General features: G+C 45.0%; 1 protein-coding gene across 1 annotated transcript; it reads left to right on the forward strand.

The window, feature by feature from the left end:
• The first annotated feature begins 429 nt into the window (after nt 1-429).
• mslnb (mesothelin b) lies at nt 430-25,044 on the forward strand. The gene is made up of 97 exons (XM_029850523.1): nt 430-560; nt 2,367-2,469; nt 3,671-3,689; nt 3,812-3,845; nt 4,005-4,127; nt 4,313-4,512; nt 4,588-4,691; nt 5,108-5,220; nt 5,307-5,543; nt 5,751-5,825; nt 5,914-6,155; nt 6,335-6,428; nt 6,518-6,661; nt 6,769-6,971; nt 7,060-7,169; nt 7,256-7,374; nt 7,470-7,646; nt 7,729-7,760; nt 7,852-7,949; nt 8,030-8,052; nt 8,143-8,164; nt 8,240-8,267; nt 8,349-8,427; nt 8,528-8,671; nt 8,750-8,961; nt 9,039-9,133; nt 9,215-9,333; nt 9,431-9,601; nt 9,675-9,706; nt 9,798-9,895; nt 10,029-10,051; nt 10,154-10,175; nt 10,262-10,289; nt 10,385-10,469; nt 10,569-10,715; nt 10,784-10,995; nt 11,080-11,183; nt 11,499-11,617; nt 11,715-11,885; nt 11,959-11,990; nt 12,082-12,179; nt 12,313-12,335; nt 12,438-12,459; nt 12,546-12,573; nt 12,669-12,753; nt 12,853-12,999; nt 13,068-13,279; nt 13,365-13,468; nt 13,784-13,902; nt 14,000-14,170; nt 14,244-14,275; nt 14,367-14,464; nt 14,598-14,620; nt 14,723-14,744; nt 14,831-14,858; nt 14,954-15,038; nt 15,138-15,284; nt 15,353-15,564; nt 15,650-15,753; nt 16,069-16,187; nt 16,285-16,455; nt 16,529-16,560; nt 16,652-16,749; nt 16,883-16,905; nt 17,008-17,029; nt 17,116-17,143; nt 17,239-17,323; nt 17,423-17,569; nt 17,638-17,849; nt 17,934-18,037; nt 18,148-18,260; nt 18,347-18,502; nt 18,578-18,792; nt 18,880-18,965; nt 19,117-19,253; nt 19,331-19,456; nt 19,539-19,729; nt 19,807-19,895; nt 19,970-20,097; nt 20,177-20,304; nt 20,406-20,523; nt 20,598-20,816; nt 20,894-21,064; nt 21,216-21,365; nt 21,453-21,517; nt 21,602-21,731; nt 21,808-21,893; nt 21,991-22,120; nt 22,192-22,382; nt 22,472-22,562; nt 22,647-22,776; nt 22,847-23,037; nt 23,147-23,445; nt 23,907-24,049; nt 24,148-24,242; nt 24,325-24,607; nt 24,693-25,044. The coding sequence occupies exons 2-97, from the start codon at nt 2,418-2,420 to the stop codon at nt 24,782-24,784; spliced, it is 10,896 nt and encodes a 3,631-aa protein (XP_029706383.1). The 5' UTR covers nt 430-560; nt 2,367-2,417; the 3' UTR covers nt 24,785-25,044.
• The last annotated feature ends 1 nt before the right edge of the window (nt 25,045 follows it).

Genomic DNA, 25,045 nt, shown 5'->3' on the forward strand with positions numbered 1-25,045 from the left:
AGCTCCTATTAATACTCCACAAACCGGTTTCACATGATTCTGCATGTGGGTTTGAAGGGTTTGCGCATGCATTCCTTGTGTATGCGTGTGAGACATATAAACAGAAACACCGGTGCTTGAGTTCTCAGGAATGTTTACATGCATACACTCCATATTCCCTTTTGACATTTTCTTGAGTTAGTGCCCATTATTTGGTTGTTATTGATCTGTTCAGGAAACTAATTAAAGTGGCAGAGGTCAGCTACGCGACCTATCAGCTTTAAACTGTTCACACCTTTCTGTGGCGTTTAACAAATAAAAGTAATTAAATTCAAACGTTACAAATGTTCTGTAGGGTCTTTAACTGTACCTGTGGTCTTTCTTCTGCTGTGTCATTCACATGGAGATTTACACACTTAAAAGACAGAACTAAGTCCCACCCTCAGCAGGAGTCAGTCATCACCTGTATTTTTCCTGACACGGTGACACACCCTCTCTGATGCACCTGTGCCTCAGGTGTCAGGAAGCCGTGAGACAAACTGGGACTCTAACACAACTTACGGACCAAGAAACAATATTTGGTGAGTTCTGTAACTTTATTTTAGCATTTGTTTTTTAATCTGCCACAGTTGTTTTAAGTTTCAACAGCTTTCACGTCCTCTTGAAATTGACTGTGTAGCCTGAAATGAAGGTGATCAGTAGCAAAAAATTAGAAAATATCAGGGAGAGGATGACGTTGTTTCTGTTTTGCCACTGAGCACCTCAGGTAACAGCGTGCTGCTTAGAGATGAGACTTCTGGGAATTGTAACCGTGCCTTGTTAAACAGTGTTAGAGCTGGTTCAACCTTGAATTAGACTTTTCAAGGTACAAAGAATAAACTATTTTTCAAAAAAAAAGTGAACAGTCACATACAATGTGGGAATGTAAAAATCTGTGAAAATGAATAAACACATGAAAATGTATTTTTAGTAGTGAAGACAGTAGTGAAAAGACACCGATTTAACAGTCACGGGGTTAAGGGTTAATTCATTCATGTTAACTTACACTTTGAGGGGAAGTTTTTTTTTTTTTTAAACAAAGCAAAATGTATTTCTATATGAATTTCCCACACTAAAGCATCCTTGAATTGGGGAAGCTAGCTGCAAGAATTCCTAGACGATACTGTGCTCTTAAACTAACGAGATCACCAGTTATTTTCTTTTTAGCTCTAGTAGAGAAGCTGAGATTAAACTGGCCTTCAGGGCCGAGTGATCAATAAGAACACAATATTAGCCATAGGCTGGCACATAAAGGGCTGAAGAGCACAGCTGATCTATAAAATTCACTTTTCGTGCAGACTAGTAATAATGACTAGGCATCAGTTTAGGTAGTTTCCCCACTTTTCCTGGATCATTTTGAAGATAGGAGCTCTAGACTCTGGTCGCTTGGTTTGGTTCAAGCTTGATTGGTTTAGAATTAGTGTTGGAAAAAGAACTTGTCTTGTTCTTCCTGTTGTATTTTAGTTCCTGTAAAAGCATTTAAATCAGTTCTGAGAATGAACGAGGATCCCATTATGTGGTGGTGACTTAAAGGTTCTGGCATTAAATTACAATTATAAACATAAGGAGAAGCAGTCCAGAACAGACCAGCCGACCTTGGACGACTTTGAAATGACGTGATCGACGTGATCGAATGGGAGGGATTTATGAGCTATACCACCACTGACCATCGAGGGCGCCAGATGTGTTGTTTGCAATTAAACCAGAAAAAGATTAAAATGCCATCATTAAACATCTAATTGACCAGGGAAACCTCACGAGCTCATCACGCGGTACGGCTGAGCTTATTAACTGTTTGTTACCAAAAACCTCCCAAAATCTTCGAACACAGTTTAAAGATGTAGTTTAAAGGTAGGTGATCTTCTGACAAATAAAAGTGTTTTTAGCTGAAGCCTTCTAAGCAGAGACTCAGTTATTTATATCTTACATCATACAAAGCAGTGACGTCTGTCATTACCGCTGTAAATCAGGTGCATCGTCCTGCCAAGATTTTATTCTAAACAGTATTCTTCAGCTGGGTCATGTTGTTTGCATGATCTCTGTGTTCATTGTGAGCAGTTGAATAGTGTTGAATTTCAGCATTCTTTCCACGATGCAGCCATTGTTTCATTTTTGTATCAGTAAAGGTCACTTCATGTCAGACTTGAACCCCACCCTGATTTCTATCTGTGAGTCCACACCAGCCGCAATAATGGCATCAAAAGCTGGTATTAAAATGTGACTTTAACTAATGTCTTTGAAAAGCACTGATTTCAGACTGAATTCATGTTACATGCAAAGAAACACGCGAATCACGCCTGCTCTTACTGGTGCTGTGGTTTGTCTTCTTCCTCTCGTTTCCTCACCAGTGAATTTGACCACAGAGCTTCATCCCCTCGTCCCATGAGACCCGTCTCATCATGAGATCACGGAACCTGTTTCTGCTGGTTTACTTTGCATGGGGCTGCTTTGGTAAGTTACATTCACCCCAGTTACGAGGGAAACTCCGCACTCATGTCGAGAGGACCTGAAGTTCAACCACAGAAACAACTGTTAATGTGGAAATGAGAACAGCTATGTTGCAACTCTGGTCTCCAAACAAGAATCTAAAGGGCCGAAAAATGCAAATATTAGCCAAATCAAACAGGCTAATGTGAAGGTAAACAGCAGTGATGGACGATAATCGGACGCACAAACCTTAAACAAATTAACATCTAAAGCACTGCACTTCTTGTCAGCACTTCTTGTCGTGAATCACATCACTCTCACTTTTCTTTTAAGCTTGGACAGCTTGAACCTGCTGCACACTCAACACTGTTTGTGTTCAGTTCAATTCGGGACCATAGAGGGGGAAAGGAAAACACGAAACCATTTACAAATCACACATTTACATGCGGGCAGCGTTGCCACCTTGAGTCTCGGCATAGCACTCCTCCCTTAGTGTCACCATGAACGTCTGAGCCTTATAGAGATCAGCTCCTCAGAAGCTGCAGGAGGACCAGGTCGTGGGCGACCATCAGGTGGTTGACAACTATACCCCCTACCGTTTTTGTCAGCATCCCTGGATTACTCATATAGACTTGAGACCGAAGGGGTGACAGAATGCTTCCCTGGGTTGGATGAGCAGACCAGAGAAACAAAATTCTAATTCTGTGCCTGTTACATGAGCTTTGGTCTTTATCTCTGCTGTTAATTTTACCAGTTTGATCATTGATATTAGGGACCTACACCATAGAGAGAGTAGCTTCCTGTGAAATACCATGAACTAAAAACCGCATGAGCCACAAACCAGAAGCAAGTTTGAGATGCTCGGCAGATAAGGGATGTACTCCATGTGCCTTATTGGCTTTTAGCATCATTACTGCACATTGTTGCTGTCATCAGCAAGTTTAAAGTCCAAAAACCTAATAATGCCGAGAAAAATGCTATTAGAATTATTATTTGTGGTCCTAAAGTTTGGAAATGGGAGTTGAATTAATCAAATGAGAATTATCATTCACTCTGTTGTTTCCAGACTTTAAATCAACCTGTTTTTATGTCAAATAATGCTTTTATATGTACAAGGTGAACTACAACACAGCTAAAAACATTTAAAATCATCAAATGTTTCACTTTTTAAAAACAATTATTTATTATGTATTGTATTTGACTGATCTATCTTGTCCTTTTTCAGGTTCATCGGGGCCACAAATGTAAGTTTAATCAACAACAAGTCAGATTTATTGCAGATCCTGTTTTTCCCCTGATGCAGTGATTAACTATGTTCTCTATGCTGTCCTTTGTCCTTCAAACATTTACTGATGGAATGCATCAGATCTGCAACTTGCGCTCCTGCAGGCATGTGCGAGGTGAGGGACAAATGTGCCCGAATAAAACTCAAACTGGACCGCATCAGTATGCAGTCACAGTTCCAAAATGATATGATATTTGCTTATCTATCCTATCAAATAATCACAGAATTACCAAATTCTTTTATCTCCTCTCATTTTTGTTGTTGTTGTTCCAAGGTGCCGAACCCGACGTGGAGCTTCCTGCAATGTGTCGGCCTGCCGCCAACAGACGCGGGCAGAGATCACATTCACAGGCTGAAACAAATACTTGAAGCAGCAATGGATGTCTACACCTTCATGGTACTGGAATAGGGGTGTGAATGATAGACAATGCGAGGAATGCTGTGAAAATCTGCAGTTAAACCAGTCGGAGCAGTTCTATTGTTCTATTCTCAGCACCCTAAGATCCCATCAAATGAGCAGATCAGCAGACCGTCGTCTCTTCTGCTGCACCTTCATTCTTGCCTGATTTTATCACATTGCAGAAGTCCAGCATGAAGGGAGTTCCGGTTCTCAGCCTGCAGGGGGCGCTGCATCTCAACCCCAAAGTGGATCCTCATCAGAATGAAGCTGTGATCCAAATGTGGATGGAGGTGAAGCTTAAGCCACTGCTGCACTCCATCACCAAGCACTTCCTGTCCTGCCTCAGCACCAAGAACTTCAGCTGCTCCACCTACCAGAACGTGTACGTCCGAGCCCCAACACCCAAAGCCCCGTTAACGTCTCCAGTCGCCGCTCACCCTCATGTCTCCTCTCGCAGGGTGAAGGAGCTGAGCCACCATTTTTCTGAGATGAATCCCGTCAGACAGAAGTGGATCTACACGTTCTTCATGTACCCTTTTCTGTCTGGAGACAGAGTCGATGGTAAACCTCCAGCAAGGCTTCCCTCCCCACTGGAGGCAGCTGCTGCTGTTTTAAATGATTTCACATATTTCAACTATCATGTAGAAGGTGAAGGTTTCTGCACCGATGAAGAGATTTGATTCTTTTCTGAAAACATCAATGTCTGTTTGACGCAATGAAACACATAGCAAGACAAACACTGATCCATCAGCTTTTCAGATTATTAATATATTATATTATATTAGCTTGAGATTCTTCGGGTTTTATAAGAAAATCTAATTGTGTCCATATTTTTGTGATTTAAAGACAATCATTCTGACACTATCCTCGACCTACCATATTTATTTCAGGTTATTCTGGTAATTGAATCAAAGTAACTTGGCTGTTTGAGATTCATGATTCCACTACCAGAATTACCATGTTATATATTCTTACAGGTTGTGTGAGGCAGAATGAGACCGGCGAGGACTGGCTGGTGAAGAACTTTGGTGCTTTCAAGGCCATGGCCCGACTGCAAGACTTTTCAACGCTCAACATGGCTTTCAGCGGCGTGAGTTACTAAAGTTGTTTTTAGTTAATTTATTTGCTTTTTTCTCAGTTCTAAACTTTGTGTCTCTTTGCTTCTCCTGCTCACAGCTGGAGGTTCTACATCTGCTGTCTCCGGTTCAAAAGGCTGAGTTGCTGATGCGGCCTGAGGTGGCCAGTTTGGACAACGCCACCCTAACCCTCATTTTCCATAATCTGCTAACAGGGGGCTCCAACCCGAAACCCACCGCCTTTCCCGGAGGGGGCTACAACTGGACATCTCCAATGTACCCCCCAACGACACACAACCCGCAACTACCACTGTCGACACGCAATGGCCTCAGAGAGGTATTATTACTGATTTAAATTGAAATTTTACCAGGTAGTGAAGAGAAAAGTCTCAAGAAAGAACATAGGAGAGGGAATTGTGTCAACAAAAAGTCAGTTCTGACTTAAAAAAAAATGGAATAAGCACCAGAAATTCTTTCAAGCAGAAATACAGAACCATCTAATTTGATTTTTCTTCTTTTTGTCATTTATTTGTTCCTTCAACAGGTTGTGAATGGATTTATGACAGCTTTTAAACCCATCGGAAGCTTTGTTCATGAGTTTGTGACCTTCACACGTGTGGTACGACCCTCTCACACGTCTCATCCCGGCCTTTACCCAGAACTCTCGATTCAAAATTCCTCTCAACGTGTTGTCCTTTTTTTCCCAGAGGAATGTGTCTGAAATCAAGAGCACCACTTTCACCCAGTTTCTTCTCAACTGGACTCTGTCTGAACTGGCAGACATGTACCGGTCCAGGAACGCGTCTGTAGCCCCGCAGGGGCCCAAGTTCGATGTGACGGACGTGGAGGACTGGTACCGGCAGGTGGTCCTGCCTCTGCTGAGGAGGTTCTTACCAAACGCAGAAGCTTTGATGCATGAAAACATCAAACTGGCTTTCCATCAAGTGTTGTACGTACATCCATTTTAATAGAGCCAAATATCATTTCTGTTAGCTGTTATAAGCGATGCTAAGCTACCATTAGCTTTATCTAGCAGGTCAAACTGCTTTTTAAATGGAGGAATCTAGCCTAATGCATGTTTCATGATGACATATAAAACACGATGAGAACATGTTCTTGTTTGCACAGCTATCTTGAACATGGTCTGGGCCCTGATGAGGAAAACGAAACCTCTGAAATCCAGGACGTCTGCAGCATCACACTTGATAAGGCTCCTTGTGGAGTAAGCCTTTATTTATTTATTCATATCGATCAAGGTTGTTTTTTTGTTTTGTTTTTAGTATAACAGGGCGTTTTCTTTGCTGTCTCCAGCTGACTGACGCAGTGGTTAATGTGGCAAAAGTTCTGCACTGTGCTGCTCGCACCAACCTGACCATGACTGAGGCAAACCTCATGCAGCTGGTGTATGAGCTCACCGGACGTCTGAATTCCCTGGTCAGAGAGTTGGCCGCAGCGGTGAGCACTCTGAAGCTTCCATTTTATGATGTACTGGTATCCGGGAATCTTGAGTGTTTGTCCACCTGCTCGGTTTAAAGGTCAGAATCATTTTTCTCCTCCTGTAGAACTTCAGTGAGGTGGCGTCAGACTTTCGGAACATTTTTACAGAGGAGGAGCCTCCCACTCTGCCTCAGGAACACCTAAACGACCCCAGTTTTATCGCACTCTGGTTTAAAGTCAAACTGTTGCCTCTCCTGCCTGCCGTTCCCGTCCACATCCTGTCCTGCCTCAGCACCAAGAATTTTACCTGCCCGGTTTTTCACACCATGTGAGTCCACGTGCATGGGCAACATGGGCAAGTGCGCTCTGTAATTGTTGTTAAAAGATCTCTGCTTCATGCTTCTTGGTTTGTGCAGCGTGGGAGCCCTCGGCCATCACATGTCTGCTATGAAGGACGATCCGAAGTACAGCCACAACATCTACAAATACTTAATCTATCAGCATTTATGGCACCGCAACGGGTCCGGTGGGCAAACGGCAGAATTGAGCTGCAAGCTTGGATTTTTATTGTCTTGTACGTTGTCGATAAGTAATAGTAATCTTGCGTTCCAGACCCCCAGTGTGTGTCGTCGGCCAATCACAGCGCAGAATGGCTGTTGGACAACTTCGGTTTCTTCTCGAGCTTTGCTTCAATGGCTGACTTTTACAGGCTCAACCCAAACTTCTCAGGGGTAAATGTGGAACTTTTCAGAATGAGTCCACCATTTAAATCACAAATTCAGCCTCCTATGCACTGTAAATTCTTGTCTTTACTTGTGTGTCGTAGCTGGAGGTTCTGCCCCACCTGTCTCCAAATCAGACGGCAGAGTTACTGCTGCTGCCTCTTCCTGCTCCACCTGAGAAGGATGTCATCATCGACCGCGTGTTCGAATTCTTGTTGGAGTCCCCTGAAGACAGGAGGCTTTCAGAGGTCCTGTCCTCGCTGGTTCGGCTTGCCAGAGAGGTACCTGCATTAGAAACTTAGACTCCAGATGTTTTAAGGGTCTGACGTCAGTGGTTTCATATAAAATGTTCCACATTTTCAGGTGGAGCCACCCTGCAGCACCTACAGACACATGTAAGCCGAAACCAATTTGACGTTGTGTCTCTTTAGTTGGGCTGTAAATCAACATAGGAACTATATTTTTTCCTTTGCATATCTTTGACAGTTTTGAGAGGCTGTACAAAGCCATACCCTCTCTGCCACCACGCCTGGAACCTCTCGTCTGGGCTGGCATTGATGAGCTCATAACCATCACACCTGATGGTCAGTCTCTTTTTTATTTTGTTACATATTTCAAGTGTGTATTGAATATTTGACTCTTTGATTCTTCTTTTTCATGACAGAGTGTCTGCCAGCCAACATCACGGTGAGCTTTTTAGTCATGAACACCTTAGCTGACAATCATTAGCGATACAAAGTGTTTCATAAAATCCTGTTTTTTTTTTTCTCCTTGCAGTGCTTAATGACCCAGTACAATGGTGAGGTCTCTCTCAGATATGAGATTCTTCCTCAGAGTTATTTCTACTAAAGCAATTTCTTCATGTTCTCCACAGCTTCTAAAATCTGTAGGGGAATCCACAGGTGTCTATATGTTCCTCCCAGTTTGTATCAGTGAAAATCAAGAGGTTGAGCCCAGCTGATGTTTTTGAAATGTGCCCACAGCTCTGACCTGCAGGCTCACTTGAATACATCCGTGGATGTTCCCTGTAACTTCACCTTGGAGACGTATGCTTGTGCACAGGTGACTTTCAATGTTGTTTTCAGCACAGATCGGTGTCAGGACCGTTACAACCAAAGTTACGATCCAAAAGCCTCAAATGGTGTGATTCTCCCACCGACAGGAGAACTTCACAGCCCAACAGTTGGCGTCACTCCTGAAGTGTAATCTGCCTGGAAACAGCAGCCATTCCAGGATGATTTGGAAAATGTTACTGACCAAGTCCATCATGGTTTTGGACCCAGCCTTGGACATCTTAGCCAACATGGTCAGTCTCATTTCAGCCCTCTGAAAGGCCCAGATGAACTCCCTCCATAATGATACTTCCACCTGATTTCACCAACAGTCAATGAGCATCGTTGTTCCATCAGCGACAGAAGTTCTGGATGTGATCAGAGAGATTAGACTCAACCTGCTGACGGAGGAGCAGCTCAGGAACCAGAGTGTCATCACCAGGTGGTTCTCCAGGCGCCTGAGTAGACTCCTACCTTACGCGTCGGCTCAGTTCCTCACCTGCCTGAGCCTCAGAAACCTCAGCTGTCACTCATACCAGCAGATGTAAGTCAGCAGAGCGTCACTCAGGTTGGAGATTCAGTCACGTGTGGTGACGGGTTTTGTGTTTTCTTCACTTTCAGAATGCAGGTGTTTTCCCATCACTTTGACAAAATGACCACAAAACAACAGGAAGTTGTAATGAAGGACTTCATCGAGCCTTTCCTTTCACAATCAGGTGATTATTTTCAAATATATGAACATTTTTAGGATTAGACAGAGATTATAAATGTCTTCTTGCGGATGTCTCCTCTTCCAGGTCAGAGATGCTTATCCATATCCATCAACAGTTCAGACTGGCTGATGAAGAATCTGGGCCCATTTTCACGGTTTCTACCAGTTAAAACCATGTTGGAGCTCAACTCAGGTTTCAATCCAGTAAGACAGAACTTCCTCTCATGGTTTACCAACGCTGATTTCACCAGGTTCCCCTTCGCACCTGTAATGTGGATCTCCTGCCCTTTCTTCCATTCAGCTTGAGGTCCTCCAGCTACTGACCCCGACGCAGAACGCTGAGTTGCTGGTGCTGAGTCACCCCACGCTTGACGACAAAGACGCCATCATCAACATGATTTTTGATTACCTGCCTCAATCTGCCCCCAAATTCACACACTTCCTGTCCGAGCTGCTGAAGTTCCTCCCGATGGTAAAAACAGACACAGTCCACATAATCTCACACACTCTGCTTGAAGCTAAAGGTGCTGGTTGTGTGTTTGCAGGGAAACCTCTCCTGTTCTTCATACAAAACACTGTGAGTTCCAACATATTTCTGCTTCTTTAAATATGCTGCAAAGATGATCACTACTGAAAGAGTAAATCTCCCCGATCTGCTGCTATTTTAGGTTTAAGAGACTGGACCTGGCCCTGGATACAGTTGCTCTGGATGTAGGAAGAGAGATCATGAACACCAAGATGGCCCTGTCCACACACATCCCTCCAGGTGAGAATCTCAGTCTGTCAAATGCTGTAAACACTGGCTGCATATTTAGTGTTTCGCTATCTGTGTGTAGTTCAGCGTGAGCTGGACTATCAGAGGGTTTTCTGAGCTCTAACACAAATCTTTTCTAACTTAGGTTGTGTCATATACAGCGGACAGGTAATTACATATGATTTTGCTCTTGTTGGATGCTACAGTTCTCATTGTTGTGTTATTATATGATAACATTCTGTTAATCTTTGAACTGTTTCTTCCCCCAAGTGCAATGTTACCATCACAAATGGTAAGTGGTTTCACACTTTAGCACATTGGCTAAAAATCATTCAATTATTAAATATTAATTTGTGCTTATTTCACCCTTTTCCACAGAAACGGTCATTTGTGCTGGAGTGAACAGGTGGGATGGTTCAATCACAATCAGAACTTTGGCATCTGCCAACCTTTTTGTATTCTAGTGTGGTAAGCATGAGCGTTCTTTTTGAACTCCGACAGCACAACCGTGCAGCTGCTCCTGGACAGTGGCCTGATGAGTAGAGGTGTTTGTGGCTACCCTGTTGAGGAGCTGGCCTGTGCCTCGGTGAGACACCAGAACATCCTCACAAGTGTCCTGATAAAACTCCAGTGGCATCTTCCCCCAGTCACTCACCTGTTGTCCTTCTGCTTTTCCACCGTGAAGCTGTCAGCTCTAAAAGCCGAGGACCTGGCAGCATTGTTGGCCTGTAATCGCACCTGGAACTCCAGCAGCACAATGTCTGTGTGGAAGCTTCTGCTCTCCAAAGCCTCTATGGTTCTGGACCAAGCTCTGGATCTGTTGGCCAACAAGGTATGAAGCAGCGTTGCCCATCAGGTGTTTCCTGGTCAGATGTAGACGCTGACTCTTTTCCCTGACAGAATCTGGACCCCAGAAATCCTGCGCTGACGATGATTTTGGACTCGATAAGTCAAGTCCGACTGGACCGGCTCAACCCGTCCAGCTTCAATAATCTCTCCGTCATCAACTTGTGGTTCAATCAGCGGCTGCGTCCTTTCCTTCCTGGTGTTTCCCCCAACTTCCTGTCCTGTCTGACCAGGAAGGGTTTGGACTGCAGCACCTACCAGCACATGTGAGCTGGCTCAGTCCGCAGAGGTGATTTTGAATGTTCCCCTGTCATTAATCCCCTGACGCTGGCTTTCTTTTCTGAACCTAGTGTGCAGATTTTCAGTAGTCTGATGGAGAAGATGAGTGATGCCAGGCAGATGTCTGTCTACAACCACTTCATCAAGGTTTACCTGACCAGGATCAACACCACAGGTGAGTTTTAACCTTTACCAACTTTGTTTATTGTACATTATTGGCTTGCTGTTTTAAAATCTAATGAGATGATCTGAATTTAAATTTTAGCCTTCTGATGATAAAGATAGAGGGGTTGTAATGTTGTCCACCAGCAGGGGTCAATTGATCTTTAACTTTCCTGTTATGGAAGCCTATAAAGTATAAATATATACCGGCATATTCTGACTACACACAGAGGGATATAGATGTTGGTGCTCGGGGTGGAATGTTGCACATGTAATTCTTCCTCATATCCAGAGATTATTCAGTGTTTTTATATTTTTGATCCGACAGACCCTGGATGCACAACACACTCCAGCAACAGTTCAGACTGGCTGATGAAAAATCTGGGCCCATTTTCACGGTTTCTACCAGTTAAAACCATGTTGGAGCTCAACTCAGGTTTCAATCCAGTAAGACAGAACTTCCTCTCATGGTTTACCAACGCTGATTTCACCAGGTTCCCCTTCGCACCTGTAATGTGGATCTCCTGCCCTTTCTTCCATTCAGCTTGAGGTCCTCCAGCTACTGACCCCGACGCAGAACGCTGAGTTGCTGGTGCTGAGTCACCCCACGCTTGACGACAAAGACGCCATCATCAACATGATTTTTGATTACCTGCCTCAATCTGCCCCCAAATTCACACACTTCCTGTCCGAGCTGCTGAAGTTCCTCCCGATGGTAAAAACAGACACAGTCCACATAATCTCACACACTCTGCTTGAAGCTAAAGGTGCTGGTTGTGTGTTTGCAGGGAAACCTCTCCTGTTCTTCATACAAAACACTGTGAGTTCCAACATAATTCTGCTTCTTTAAATATGCTGCAAAGATGATCACTACTGAAAGAGTAAATCTCCCCGATCTGCTGCTATTTTAGGCTTAAGAGACTGGACCTGGCCCTGGATACAGTTGCTCTGGATGTAGGAAGAGAGATCATGAACACCAAGATGGCCCTGTCCACACACATCCCTCCAGGTGAGAATCTCAGTCTGTCAAATGCTGTAAACACTGGCTGCATATTTAGTGTTTCGCTATCTGTGTGTAGTTCAGCGTGAGCTGGACTATCAGAGGGTTTTCTGAGCTCTAACACAAATCTTTTCTAACTTAGGTTGTGTCATATACAGCGGACAGGTAATTACATATGATTTTGCTCTTGTTGGATGCTACAGTTCTCATTGTTGTGTTATTATATGATAACATTCTGTTAATCTTTGAACTGTTTCTTCCCCCAAGTGCAATGTTACCATCACAAATGGTAAGTGGTTTCACACTTTAGCACATTGGCTAAAAATCATTCAATTATTAAATATTAATTTGTGCTTATTTCACCCTTTTCCACAGAAACGGTCATTTGTGCTGGAGTGAACAGGTGGGATGGTTCAATCACAATCAGAACTTTGGCATCTGCCAACCTTTTTGTATTCTAGTGTGGTAAGCATGAGCGTTCTTTTTGAACTCCGACAGCACAACCGTGCAGCTGCTCCTGGACAGTGGCCTGATGAGTAGAGGTGTTTGTGGCTACCCTGTTGAGGAGCTGGCCTGTGCCTCGGTGAGACACCAGAACATCCTCACAAGTGTCCTGATAAAACTCCAGTGGCATCTTCCCCCAGTCACTCACCTGTTGTCCTTCTGCTTTTCCACCGTGAAGCTGTCAGCTCTAAAAGCCGAGGACCTGGCAGCATTGTTGGCCTGTAATCGCACCTGGAACTCCAGCAGCACAATGTCTGTGTGGAAGCTTCTGCTCTCCAAAGCCTCTATGGTTCTGGACCAAGCTCTGGATCTGTTGGCCAACAAGGTATGAAGCAGCGTTGCCCATCAGGTGTTTCCTGGTCAGATGTAGACGCTGACTCTTTTCCCTGACAGAATCTGGACCCCAGAAATCCTGCGCTGACGATGATTTTGGACTCGATAAGTCAAGTCCGACTGGACCGGCTCAACCCGTCCAGCTTCAATAATCTCTCCGTCATCAACTTGTGGTTCAATCAGCGGCTGCGTCCTTTCCTTCCTGGTGTTTCCCCCAACTTCCTGTCCTGTCTGACCAGGAAGGGTTTGAACTGCAGCACCTACCAGCACATGTGAGCTGGCTCAGTCCTCAGAGGTGATTTTTGAATGTTCCCCTGTCATTAATCCCCTGACGCTGGCTTTCTTTTCTGAACCTAGTGTGCAGATTTTCAGTAGTCTGATGGAGAAGATGAGTGATGCCAGGCAGATGTCTGTCTACAACCACTTCATCAAGGTTTACCTGACCAGGATCAACACCACAGGTGAGTTTTAACCTTTACCAACTTTGTTTATTGTACATTATTGGCTTGCTGTTTTAAAATCTAATGAGATGATCTGAATTTAAATTTTAGCCTTCTGATGATAAAGATAGAGGGGTTGTAATGTTGTCCACCAGCAGGGGTCAATTGATCTTTAACTTTCCTGTTATGGAAGCCTATAAAGTATAAATATATACCGGCATATTCTGACTACACACAGAGGGATATAGATGTTGGTGCTCGGGGTGGAATGTTGCACATGTAATTCTTCCTCATATCCAGAGATTATTCAGTGTTTTTATATTTTTGATCCGACAGACCCTGGATGCACAACACACTCCAGCAACAGTTCAGACTGGCTGATGAAAAATCTGGGCCCATTTTCACGGTTTCTACCAGTTAAAACCATGTTGGAGCTCAACTCAGGTTTCAATCCAGTAAGACAGAACTTCCTCTCATGGTTTACCAACGCTGATTTCACCAGGTTCCCCTTCGCACCTGTAATGTGGATCTCCTGCCCTTTCTTCCATTCAGCTTGAGGTCCTCCAGCTACTGACCCCGACGCAGAACGCTGAGTTGCTGGTGCTGAGTCACCCCACGCTTGACGACAAAGACGCCATCATCAACATGATTTTTGATTACCTGCCTCAATCTGCCCCCAAATTCACACACTTCCTGTCCGAGCTGCTGAAGTTCCTCCCGATGGTAAAAACAGACACAGTCCACATAATCTCACACACTCTGCTTGAAGCTAAAGGTGCTGGTTGTGTGTTTGCAGGGAAACCTCTCCTGTTCTTCATACAAAACACTGTGAGTTCCAACATAATTCTGCTTCTTTAAATATGCTGCAAAGATGATCACTACTGAAAGAGTAAATCTCCCCGATCTGCTGCTATTTTAGGCTTAAGAGACTGGACCTGGCCCTGGATACAGTTGCTCTGGATGTAGGAAGAGAGATCATGAACACCAAGATGGCCCTGTCCACACACATCCCTCCAGGTGAGAATCTCAGTCTGTCAAATGCTGTAAACACTGGCTGCATATTTAGTGTTTCGCTATCTGTGTGTAGTTCAGCGTGAGCTGGACTATCAGAGGGTTTTCTGAGCTCTAACACAAATCTTTTCTAACTTAGGTTGTGTCATATACAGCGGACAGGTAATTACATATGATTTTGCTCTTGTTGGATGCTACAGTTCTCATTGTTGTGTTATTATATGATAACATTCTGTTAATCTTTGAACTGTTTCTTCCCCCAAGTGCAATGTTACCATCACAAATGGTAAGTGGTTTCACACTTTAGCACATTGGCTAAAAATCATTCAATTATTAAATATTAATTTGTGCTTATTTCACCCTTTTCCACAGAAACGGTCATTTGTGCTGGAGTGAACAGGTGGGATGGTTCAATCACAATCAGAACTTTGGCATCTGCCAACCTTTTTGTATTCTAGTGTGGTAAGCATGAGCGTTCTTTTTGAACTCCGACAGCACAACCGTGCAGCTGCTCCTGGACAGTGGCCTGATGAGTAGAGGTGTTTGTGGCTACCCTGTTGAGGAGCTGGCCTGTGCCTCGGTGAGACACCAGAACATCCTCACAAGTGTCCTGATAAAACTCCAGTGGCATCTTCCCCCAGTCACTCACCTGTTGTCCTTCTGCTTTTCCACCGTGAAGCTGTCAGCTCTAAAAGCCGAGGACCTGGCAGCATTGTTGGCCTGTAATCGCACCTGGAACTCCAGCAGCACAATGTCTGTGTGGAAGCTTCTGCTCTCCAAAGCCTCTATGGTTCTGGACCAAGCTCTGGATCTGTTGGCCAACAAGGTATGAAGCAGCGTTGCCCATCAGGTGTTTCCTGGTCAGATGTAGACGCTGACTCTTTTCCCTGACAGAATCTGGACCCCAGAAATCCTGCGCTGACGATGATTTTGGACTCGATAAGTCAAGTCCGACTGGACCGGCTCAACCCGTCCAGCTTCAATAATCTCTCCGTCATCAACTTGTGGTTCAATCAGCGGCTGCGTCCTTTCCTTCCTGGTGTTTCCCCCAACTTCCTGTCCTGTCTGACCAGGAAGGGTTTGAACTGCAGCACCTACCAGCACATGTGAGCTGGCTCAGTCCTCAGAGGTGATTTTTGAATGTTCCCCTGTCATTAATCCCCTGACGCTGGCTTTCTTTTCTGAACCTAGTGTGCAGATTTTCAGTAGTCTGATGGAGAAGATGAGTGATGCCAGGCAGATGTCTGTCTACAACCACTTCATCAAGGTTTACCTGACCAGGATCAACACCACAGGTGAGTTTTAACCTTTACCAACTTTGTTTATTGTACATTATTGGCTTGCTGTTTTAAAATCTAATGAGATGATCTGAATTTAAATTTTAGCCTTCTGATGATAAAGATAGAGGGGTTGTAATGTTGTCCACCAGCAGGGGTCAATTGATCTTTAACTTTCCTGTTATGGAAGCCTATAAAGTATAAATATATACCGGCATATTCTGACTACACACAGAGGGATATAGATGTTGGTGCTCGGGGTGGAATGTTGCACATGTAATTCTTCCTCATATCCAGAGATTATTCAGTGTTTTTATATTTTTGATCCGACAGACCCTGGATGCACAACACACTCCAGCAACAGTTCAGACTGGCTGATGAAAAATCTGGGCCCATTTTCACGGTTTCTACCAGTTAAAACCATGTTGGAGCTCAACTCAGGTTTCAATCCAGTAAGACAGAACTTCCTCTCATGGTTTACCAACGCTGATTTCACCAGGTTCCCCTTCGCACCTGTAATGTGGATCTCCTGCCCTTTCTTCCATTCAGCTTGAGGTCCTCCAGCTACTGACCCCGACGCAGAACGCTGAGTTGCTGGTGCTGAGTCACCCCACGCTTGACGACAAAGACGCCATCATCAACATGATTTTTGATTACCTGCCTCAATCTGCCCCCAAATTCACACACTTCCTGTCCGAGCTGCTGAAGTTCCTCCCGATGGTAAAAACAGACACAGTCCACATAATCTCACACACTCTGCTTGAAGCTAAAGGTGCTGGTTGTGTGTTTGCAGGGAAACCTCTCCTGTTCTTCATACAAAACACTGTGAGTTCCAACATAATTCTGCTTCTTTAAATATGCTGCAAAGATGATCACTACTGAAAGAGTAAATCTCCCCGATCTGCTGCTATTTTAGGCTTAAGAGACTGGACCTGGCCCTGGATACAGTTGCTCTGGATGTAGGAAGAGAGATCATGAACACCAAGATGGCCCTGTCCACACACATCCCTCCAGGTGAGAATCTCAGTCTGTCAAATGCTGTAAACACTGGCTGCATATTTAGTGTTTCGCTATCTGTGTGTAGTTCAGCGTGAGCTGGACTATCAGAGGGTTTTCTGAGCTCTAACACAAATCTTTTCTAACTTAGGTTGTGTCATATACAGCGGACAGGTAATTACATATGATTTTGCTCTTGTTGGATGCTACAGTTCTCATTGTTGTGTTATTATATGATAACATTCTGTTAATCTTTGAACTGTTTCTTCCCCCAAGTGCAATGTTACCATCACAAATGGTAAGTGGTTTCACACTTTAGCACATTGGCTAAAAATCATTCAATTATTAAATATTAATTTGTGCTTATTTCACCCTTTTCCACAGAAACGGTCATTTGTGCTGGAGTGAACAGGTGGGATGGTTCAATCACAATCAGAACTTTGGCAGCTGCCAACCTTTTTGTATTCTAGTGTGGTAAGCATGAGCGTTCTTTTTGAACTCCGACAGCACAACCGTGCAGCTGCTCCTGGACAGTGGCCTGATGAGTAGAGGTGTTTGTGGCTACCCTGTTGAGGAGCTGGCCTGTGCCTCGGTGAGACACCAGAACATCCTCACAAGTGTCCTGATAAAACTCCAGTGGCATCTTCCCCCAGTCACTCACCTGTTGTCCTTCTGCTTTTCCACCGTGAAGCTGTCAGCTCTAAAAGCCGAGGACCTGGCAGCATTGTTGGCCTGTAATCGCACCTGGAACTCCAGCAGCACAATGTCTGTGTGGAAGCTTCTGCTCTCCAAAGCCTCTATGGTTCTGGACCAAGCTCTGGATCTGTTGGCCAACAAGGTATGAAGCAGCGTTGCCCATCAGGTGTTTCCTGGTCAGATGTAGACACTGACTCTTTTCCCTGACAGACTCTGGACCCCAGAAATCCTGCGCTGACGATGATTTTGGACTCGATAAGTCAAGTCCGACTGGACCGGCTCAACCCGTCCAGCTTCAATAATCTCTCCGTCATCAACTTGTGGTTCAATCAGCGGCTGCGTCCTTTCCTTCCTGGTGTTTCCCCCAACTTCCTGTCCTGTCTGACCAGGAAGGGTTTGAACTGCAGCACCTACCAGCACATGTGAGCTGGCTCAGTCCGCAGAGGTGATTTTGAATGTTCCCCTGTCATTAATCCCCTGACGCTGGCTTTCTTTTCTGAACCTAGTGTGCAGATTTTCAGTAGTCTGATGGAGAAGATGAGTGATGCCAGGCAGATGTCTGTCTACAACCACTTCATCAAGGTTTACCTGACCAGGATCAACACCACAGGTGAGTTTTAACCTTTACCTAACTTTGTTTATTGTACATTATTGGCTTGATTATGTGAAGCCAGTAGAGTTGACTCAGACAGACAACTGAGTCATTTTCCAAACCTGCAGACCATGGCTGTAGATCAAACGACAGTGGAGAATGGTTGCAGAAGAATCTGGGAGCCTTCTCTGCCCTCGTGCCCTTCAATGATATACAGATGCTCTTCGTCAACTTTTCAGTGGTATTTCCTGTTGCCTTTTCATCTTGTGGCTCCCTCTGCAATGATTTGCTTGATTCTGAGATGCGTCGTCGTTTGTATATTTTCAGATGGATGCTTTGCCACATCTGACAGTCAGACAGCTGGCAGAGGTGTCTTCCACTCCTGGCCAGCTCAGATCTGCCGCCGAGGTCAACATGGTGATGAGTCACGTCCAAAACCAACAACTGCCCACCTTTTTTGATTACTTCTCTCCTGCCATCATGGTGAGTTAAAACAATCTATAAGGTCAAATAAGTAACAACATTTTAATTCATTCTCTGATATTTTTCGTCCTCCAGCTTCATCAAAACAGTCTCCAACCTGCTGTGATTCCAGCTATGCTGCAAGTTGTTTTTGACAAAGCCAATCTCTCCGATCCCTCTGTGAGTGATTCCGTGGTGTGGCAGTGGCTCCACGTCCGGCTCCAGCCCCTGCTGTTCAACCTGTCTCCTGACCACGTTGCACCGTTCTTCAGCATAATAATGGGGAGGAACTGTAGTATTCAACTGCAGGGGTAAGTGTATGACAAAGGGGACAGGGATCCTGGAAAAGACCGTTTGATTTCAGACAGTCCTTCATGCCCTCTCTGATTCAATTACAGGGTTCAAGACTTGAACTCAACTATCTCCTCCCTCAGTGAAAATGCCCAGACAGAAATTCACAATCACATCATTCAGATGCTGAAAGGTAACCAGCTCAAACGAGGTCTATCATGTCTCTGCATTCATGTAAAATAACCCTTAAACGTAATCAAATGGTCTTAATGTGACAGCCATGATGACATATATACAGCATGTTAGACTGATGAGATAAGCGTATTTGGATCCATCTCCTTCAGGACCGAAACCTCTTCAGTGCTACGGTGACAACTACAATAACAGCTTCTACACATTCGTGGAAAACTCATTCATGGGATTCAAGTTTCCTAATGTGACCGCCTTCCTGTCGCTCATGCCCAACAACAGGCGGCATCAGGTATGTGTCAGGCGGACGAGTGGAGAGTCTGTCGAGCCATCGATTGTTGACATATTTGATGTCCGTTTCCCTTCCAGCTTATAAACTCGATGCCTCCGTCGCATCTGGGCGATTTCCTCCGTCGGCCCGATGTCGTCGACGACAACGCGGAGCTCTGCCTGATTTACGGCAGCTACACGAAGACGCCGCTCTTCCTGGAGACAGTACGTCTCAAACGCGTGGTGATATGCTGAAGGGAGCTCCCTTCACGTTTGCCGTCCTCACTCCTGTGCCTCCTCTCCACAGGAAGCCCTCCCAGCAGTGGTCAGGCGCCCCACACTGCCTTGCGTCTGGCCCATGGCCCTCAGTAGTTCCAAGAGGTCAGAGGTCAACAGGTGGTTTGACCAAAGCCTTAAGAACTACTTGGTCTTCCTGAGAAAGAGCCTGATCAGCCCTAGTGTAACATACAACTCCTCCTGTCTGGCATTCCAAAAGCTGTACGTAGTACAACAATGGTGCTGAAGGATATACTTGTTTATTTACGGTTCATGTGAGGTTTCCCTCAATTTTTCAGCGTTTCTGTTCTTGGTCAATTCAACTACACCACTGTAGACTTTATGAAGCCAGACATGTACAGCTCCATCAGGACTTACCTGACCTCAGGTAGCACGACCCTCACTTTTATTTGTATTTCTCCTTGAGAAGAGATAGGAATGGGTTTTTTTTTGTGGTTCCAGCAAACCTGCCCAGATGTTATGACGCCAGTGACCCGGAGCTCAACTCCACAGCCTGGTTTGCTGAATACATCGGCCCCTTTCTGCAGTTCCTGTCTCTGGAGGATTTCCAAGCATTTGGTTCAGCTCAGGTAAAACTGGGCTACTTGTTTTGTCCACGTACTCAACCTGCCCACAACCTTCAGCCTTTGTTCCTGCTGTTCTCTGCAGTTCATCCAGGTGTTTACAGTCAACCTGGTGAACATCGCTCTGCTCAACCAGACCACCTTACCGCTCAACCTTAGCAACTACTACACTCAGCTGGTCTACCAGCAGGACAGCAACTTCAACCCCATTTAGTGAGCTTTAACTTTCACATCCTTACAAATATGTATTTTAAACATGTGAAGGAAGGAAAAGCAATGACTTCTGTGGTTTTTCTCCGTCTGTTTCCCTACAGTCTGCCTCTGCAGTATCGATGTGTGGCTCCAGGTCCAGCATTCACTCAGCTGAATCCGCAGCAAACCGTGATGGTTCTTGACAACCTGACCACGGTCTGCATAGACTTGGACCCACAGGTACACACACTGCCTGGACTTGTTCCTTTTACCCATGCAGGGATTTGGGTACATTTTCATTCTCCTCTCTGTAGGTCTCAGCAGCTTTGGCGGGCAACCTCGGCCAGAACATCAATGCCAATGCCATTGTCACCCTTGGCAACCAGAGCAGCAGTCTGTCTACAGGGCAGATCATGACCATGAAGCCCGAGGATCTGGTGAAAGCCCTCAGCACACTTGGATCTGTGAGCACCTGGAATCAGGGTCAAGCCAACAGCATCATCCAGAAGCTGCTGTCGTCAGGGATGATGGAGGTAGCGATTCTCAGCCCTACTTCACCTTAGCTGTATTTAAACTACAAGGTGTGCTGAGCTTCTTTCCTGTCCTCCAGCTCAACAGCTCAAAGTCATTGGTGATGCTGGGCTCGCTTGTCATAGGAATACCATCAACAACGTTCAGCAGTATCAGTGGGATGGAGCTGCTCACCGCGTCCAAAAACCCGTCTGTTGTCAGTCACATAGTGTCCGCGCCACAAATTGTTCAACAGACTTTTGTTGCTCAGGTATGACAATTTCATTTCCAGTTTTATTGTGGACAAGTGGGGTTTAAACTGTAAAAAGCCAAACACAGGGACACAATGAGAGCCACCAGTAATAAATACTGATTTTGTCTGATTGTATCATAAATAACCCCACATCCAACGGAACCTTCAGATCACAGCAGTAAACAGCAACAGTGACGCCATCGCGGAAAACGTTCCCGACGAGCTGGCTTCGGAGATTTCTCGGGTTCTGCTGCTGGACTTCTCAAATAACGTCAACATCTTTAAAAAACTCAACAGGAAAAAGTGGAAAAGGCAGCAGGTACGGTGGACGCAAAAAGAAAAATATAAAAAGACCCACGAGCTTCGAACATGAGCACGCCTGACTCGGACATGTTGTTTTTTTTAGGTTGAGTTGTTCTTTAGTCTAATAGCAGCAGAAAGTTCAACCACAACACTGGGAGGTGCGAACAAGTGAGTGTTGAAGAAGCTAACCTTGCACATCCTCTGATTTTGCCTTTGCACAGAAGATAGAGTTTGTTGTATGTTTGCTCGCAGCCTGTCATCGTCCATGCTGCAAGGGTTCTCGTGCCTCAGCGTGAGCACGTTGAAAAGGGCGCAGGTCAAAAGGCTGATCGGAGCCTGCCGGAGGAAAGGCAGGGACAAGGTCCCACTGGTGGAAACGCAGGTGTGTGGAAAGGAATTCACCTGAGATAGAATATCGGATTAGACGGTTGAGTTGACTTTGGGTTTGTCCTTCACAGTTGACCTGCATGTACAACTACATCAGAGATGATTCAGACGTCACCAGCTTTGACCTTTATCCTCCAGACATGCTGCTCTATTATGAGTGAGTTGAGTAACGAGGTTTCTAGGACATATATGCTCTTTGTTACGTCCATGTCACCTGTCTATATTGTTTTTTTTGCATCTCTGTCTGTCTACAGTTACTCTCTGGTGCCACAGAACAGCTGCAGAGATTATTTCACACAGCTGGCCGAAGCAGATTTCTCCATCTTCTCCACCTCCCTCAGCTACAAAAAAAGTGCTCTGCTCACTAATGCCAGGAGCTGCCTGGTGAGTCCCACAGAGCCGTCGCAGGGATGTTTATCTTGTCCAGAAACTGACAGGATATCTGCTTCCTTCAGGGGATAACAAACACCATTCTGAACCGGGATACCGTGGCGGTGTTAGGAAACATGTGCTGCATCCTGGATGGATCCTACATCGAGAACTCTGACCCGTCCATCTTGGAAAATCTCAACAACTGTGCAAATCTCACCAGCGGTCAGGTGACTGCTGTGGAAGCTCTTCTGCAGAGCGGAAGGACGCAGCACGGGTACGTCTGTCCTGTCATCAGTGTATTAACCTCCTATCTAGACAGGACTGAATTTCAGCTTGACCCTCTGTGTGTTTTTCCCTCATTAGAGCTCCATCCACATGGAATGAGCAGACTCTGAAGGATCTTGGGATGTTGCCGCTCTATCTGACCTCAACCTTCTATGAAAACTTTGACAGAGTGGGTGAAACATAAGAAAGGCGACACCTTTCGCTGCAGGTTTCCTCTGATTTTACCTCTTTCTTAATGTATTTGTGATTCTAGAAAACCAAGCGGAATTTCAGGGCCTACTTCATGAAGGTTCTGAAGAATAACAAAGTGAGCAAACAGAAAAGAAAACAGTTCAAGAAAGAAATTAGAAGGTCCATAAAAAAGAAGACAAAGAGATCCACAAGTGAGTTTTTATAGTTGCTGCTTTGGTTTTTTCTGACCGAGTTCACAAATTACCGTTACTGTGTTTTTAGCAATCGAGTGCACAGCAGGAAATATCACCCAGGTGACCATCAGCGACAACGCGTTCCCGTTCGACTACGAAGACATAAACCAGTTTAACGCCTGCCTTAGTGCCCAAACCGTCAAAGACAACTTGGCCGCCATCATGGAGAAGGTGGATTTGGACGAGTACCTCAGCATCGTCCTGAGCAAGCTGAGGGAGGTACGAGACGTTGAGACATGAGAATAGTGTGACGCTGAATTGGTCAGAATCAAAGAAAAACATTACTTTTGTCCTGGTGACAACCTCTCCTCCTCTGGATTTCTTCTAGGCATACAGTTCCCACTCTACCATCGCTGAGAGCCAGGTTCAACTCTTAGGGGCTGCCTCACGTATGGCCTCTAGCATTGACATCAACATGTGGAACATCAGCGAGGTCGACACCCTCTCAGCTTTGATGGACTCTTCGGACGGGGAGTGGGAGCCCAGCCTGGCTAAAGCAATCATCTCAAAGTATTTGAGCGTGGGGGGCAACAAACTGGGCACAGCTGAGCTCAACAGCATCGGTGGACCCAACCTGTGCTCCCTGGACACCAACGTTCTCAGCACTATTTCCGCTCAGAGCATCAAGTAAGACTGCAGGGCTGCTCTCAGTGACGCAGATCCACCTTTTGTTTCTTGTTGCATTTGCTGAGAGGCCAGTTACGTTGCCTGATCCAGCAAGAACATCTAGATTTGACAGATGTACTGTTACATTTTATATTGCCATAAAGGCCCTGCTAATGTTGGAACTTTTTCCACAACGTCTCAGCATTATGCAGGAGAGACAGGCTCGTATAATGTGTTGCTGATGTTAGCAACGACGCGTCATCGTTTTCTATTTCTGAAACAATTTATCATCCAGCCATTTCGGTGAATGTTAGTGTACTATGAACAAACATGCATCAGGTTATTTAGTGAATCTGATGACACGAGAATATTCCGGGCTGAATAACAGGACAAAGAGATTACTGTCAGTGATATAAGTATTTGAAATTAACATGATTCCTTAATTAGTTAATAGTGTACTGCTATTCCTCCCCCTCCTGTAGAGATGCCAATGCCCTGGATATATCAAACTGCACCTCAGAGAAAAAGAGAGTACTTTTCACCATTGCGGAACAGGCATTTACCACGACGACACGCTCTACCACAATCTCTCCCACCAACTACCTACTCCTGAAGTCTTATCTACGTAGGCAAACACACCCCATAATTGCAACTACCAATGCTACCTTTGATCACAAAGTCTCATTGTGAGACCAATTTTGCTGTTCTTTTTCCGGTGTGCAGCTGGTGCAAACTTGAACTTCATCCGGAGTTTGTCCACATCCAACATCAACATGGACATGTCCACCTTCACCAGCCTGCAAGAGAACGTTGTTCTGGTCAGTGTTTGTGGGTCATACAGGAGGTTTTCTTTTATTTTAAGCCCATCCTGCCTGATGCTCATCTTTACTGTTCTCCCAGAACCTGACAGTCAGTGAAGTTCAAAATCTCCTGGGGTCCAACCTCAACGACCTGAAGTTGTATGAAAACGAGACACTGGTGCGGTCGTGGACCAGTTTGCAGCTCCAGTCAGAGCTCGACGGACTGGGATTAGGTCTTACGGGGGGCAGGTCCTCACCCACCACCCCCTCAGGAACAACTGCCACTGTTGACCCCAACGCGGTCACAAGTACAGCTGCCCCCACTGTCACCAACACAGCTTCATCGACGCCTACAACGACGACTACGGCTGCAACAACCACAGGTGAGAACTGCAAAAGTTGTAAGTACTTGTTTGTTCATACGATCTGTGGATCTCTGCAGTGAGCTTGTCTTTTCCTCTGTTTTAGGTAGCAATGGTAGCCGCATCCACTCTGACGTCGGCCTCTTCTCCCTTCTTCTCCTCTCTGTCTTCATCATTTCTCAGCACCTGCTTGTATAAGTACAAGATTCTAAACTGCTTGCTCTGACCAACAGTATGTCTTTTGAACTCTCACCTAAATAAATGTATGCTCTGAAATGTTTTCATTTACAACTTTTATACTACTTTACTTTAAATTTGGATCCTTCCTCAAGCAATGGAGCTGCTGAAATGAGGTTGTACAATCATAATGTTTCTAGCCTGAACCTTTGAGATTAATAATAAATGTACATTTTATGTCGATGCTGAGTTACAAGCAATAAATGACTTATTTACTCACAG

This window comes from Takifugu rubripes, chromosome 17 (genome assembly GCF_901000725.2).
Source record: "Takifugu rubripes chromosome 17, fTakRub1.2, whole genome shotgun sequence".
In the NCBI taxonomy this organism is placed as follows: Eukaryota; Metazoa; Chordata; class Actinopteri; order Tetraodontiformes; family Tetraodontidae; genus Takifugu; species Takifugu rubripes.

Bases quoted from the DNA above. Each gene is read 5' to 3' on its own strand.
- mslnb (XM_029850523.1), top strand. From the start codon at position 2,418: ATGAGATCACGGAACCTGTTTCTGCTGGTTTACTTTGCATGGGGCTGC. The intron at 12,336-12,437 runs GTAATTACATAT...TCTTCCCCCAAG, and splicing joins GTGTCATATACAGCGGACAG to TGCAATGTTACCATCACAAA. The intron at 23,038-23,146 runs GTACGAGACGTT...GATTTCTTCTAG, and splicing joins TCCTGAGCAAGCTGAGGGAG to GCATACAGTTCCCACTCTAC.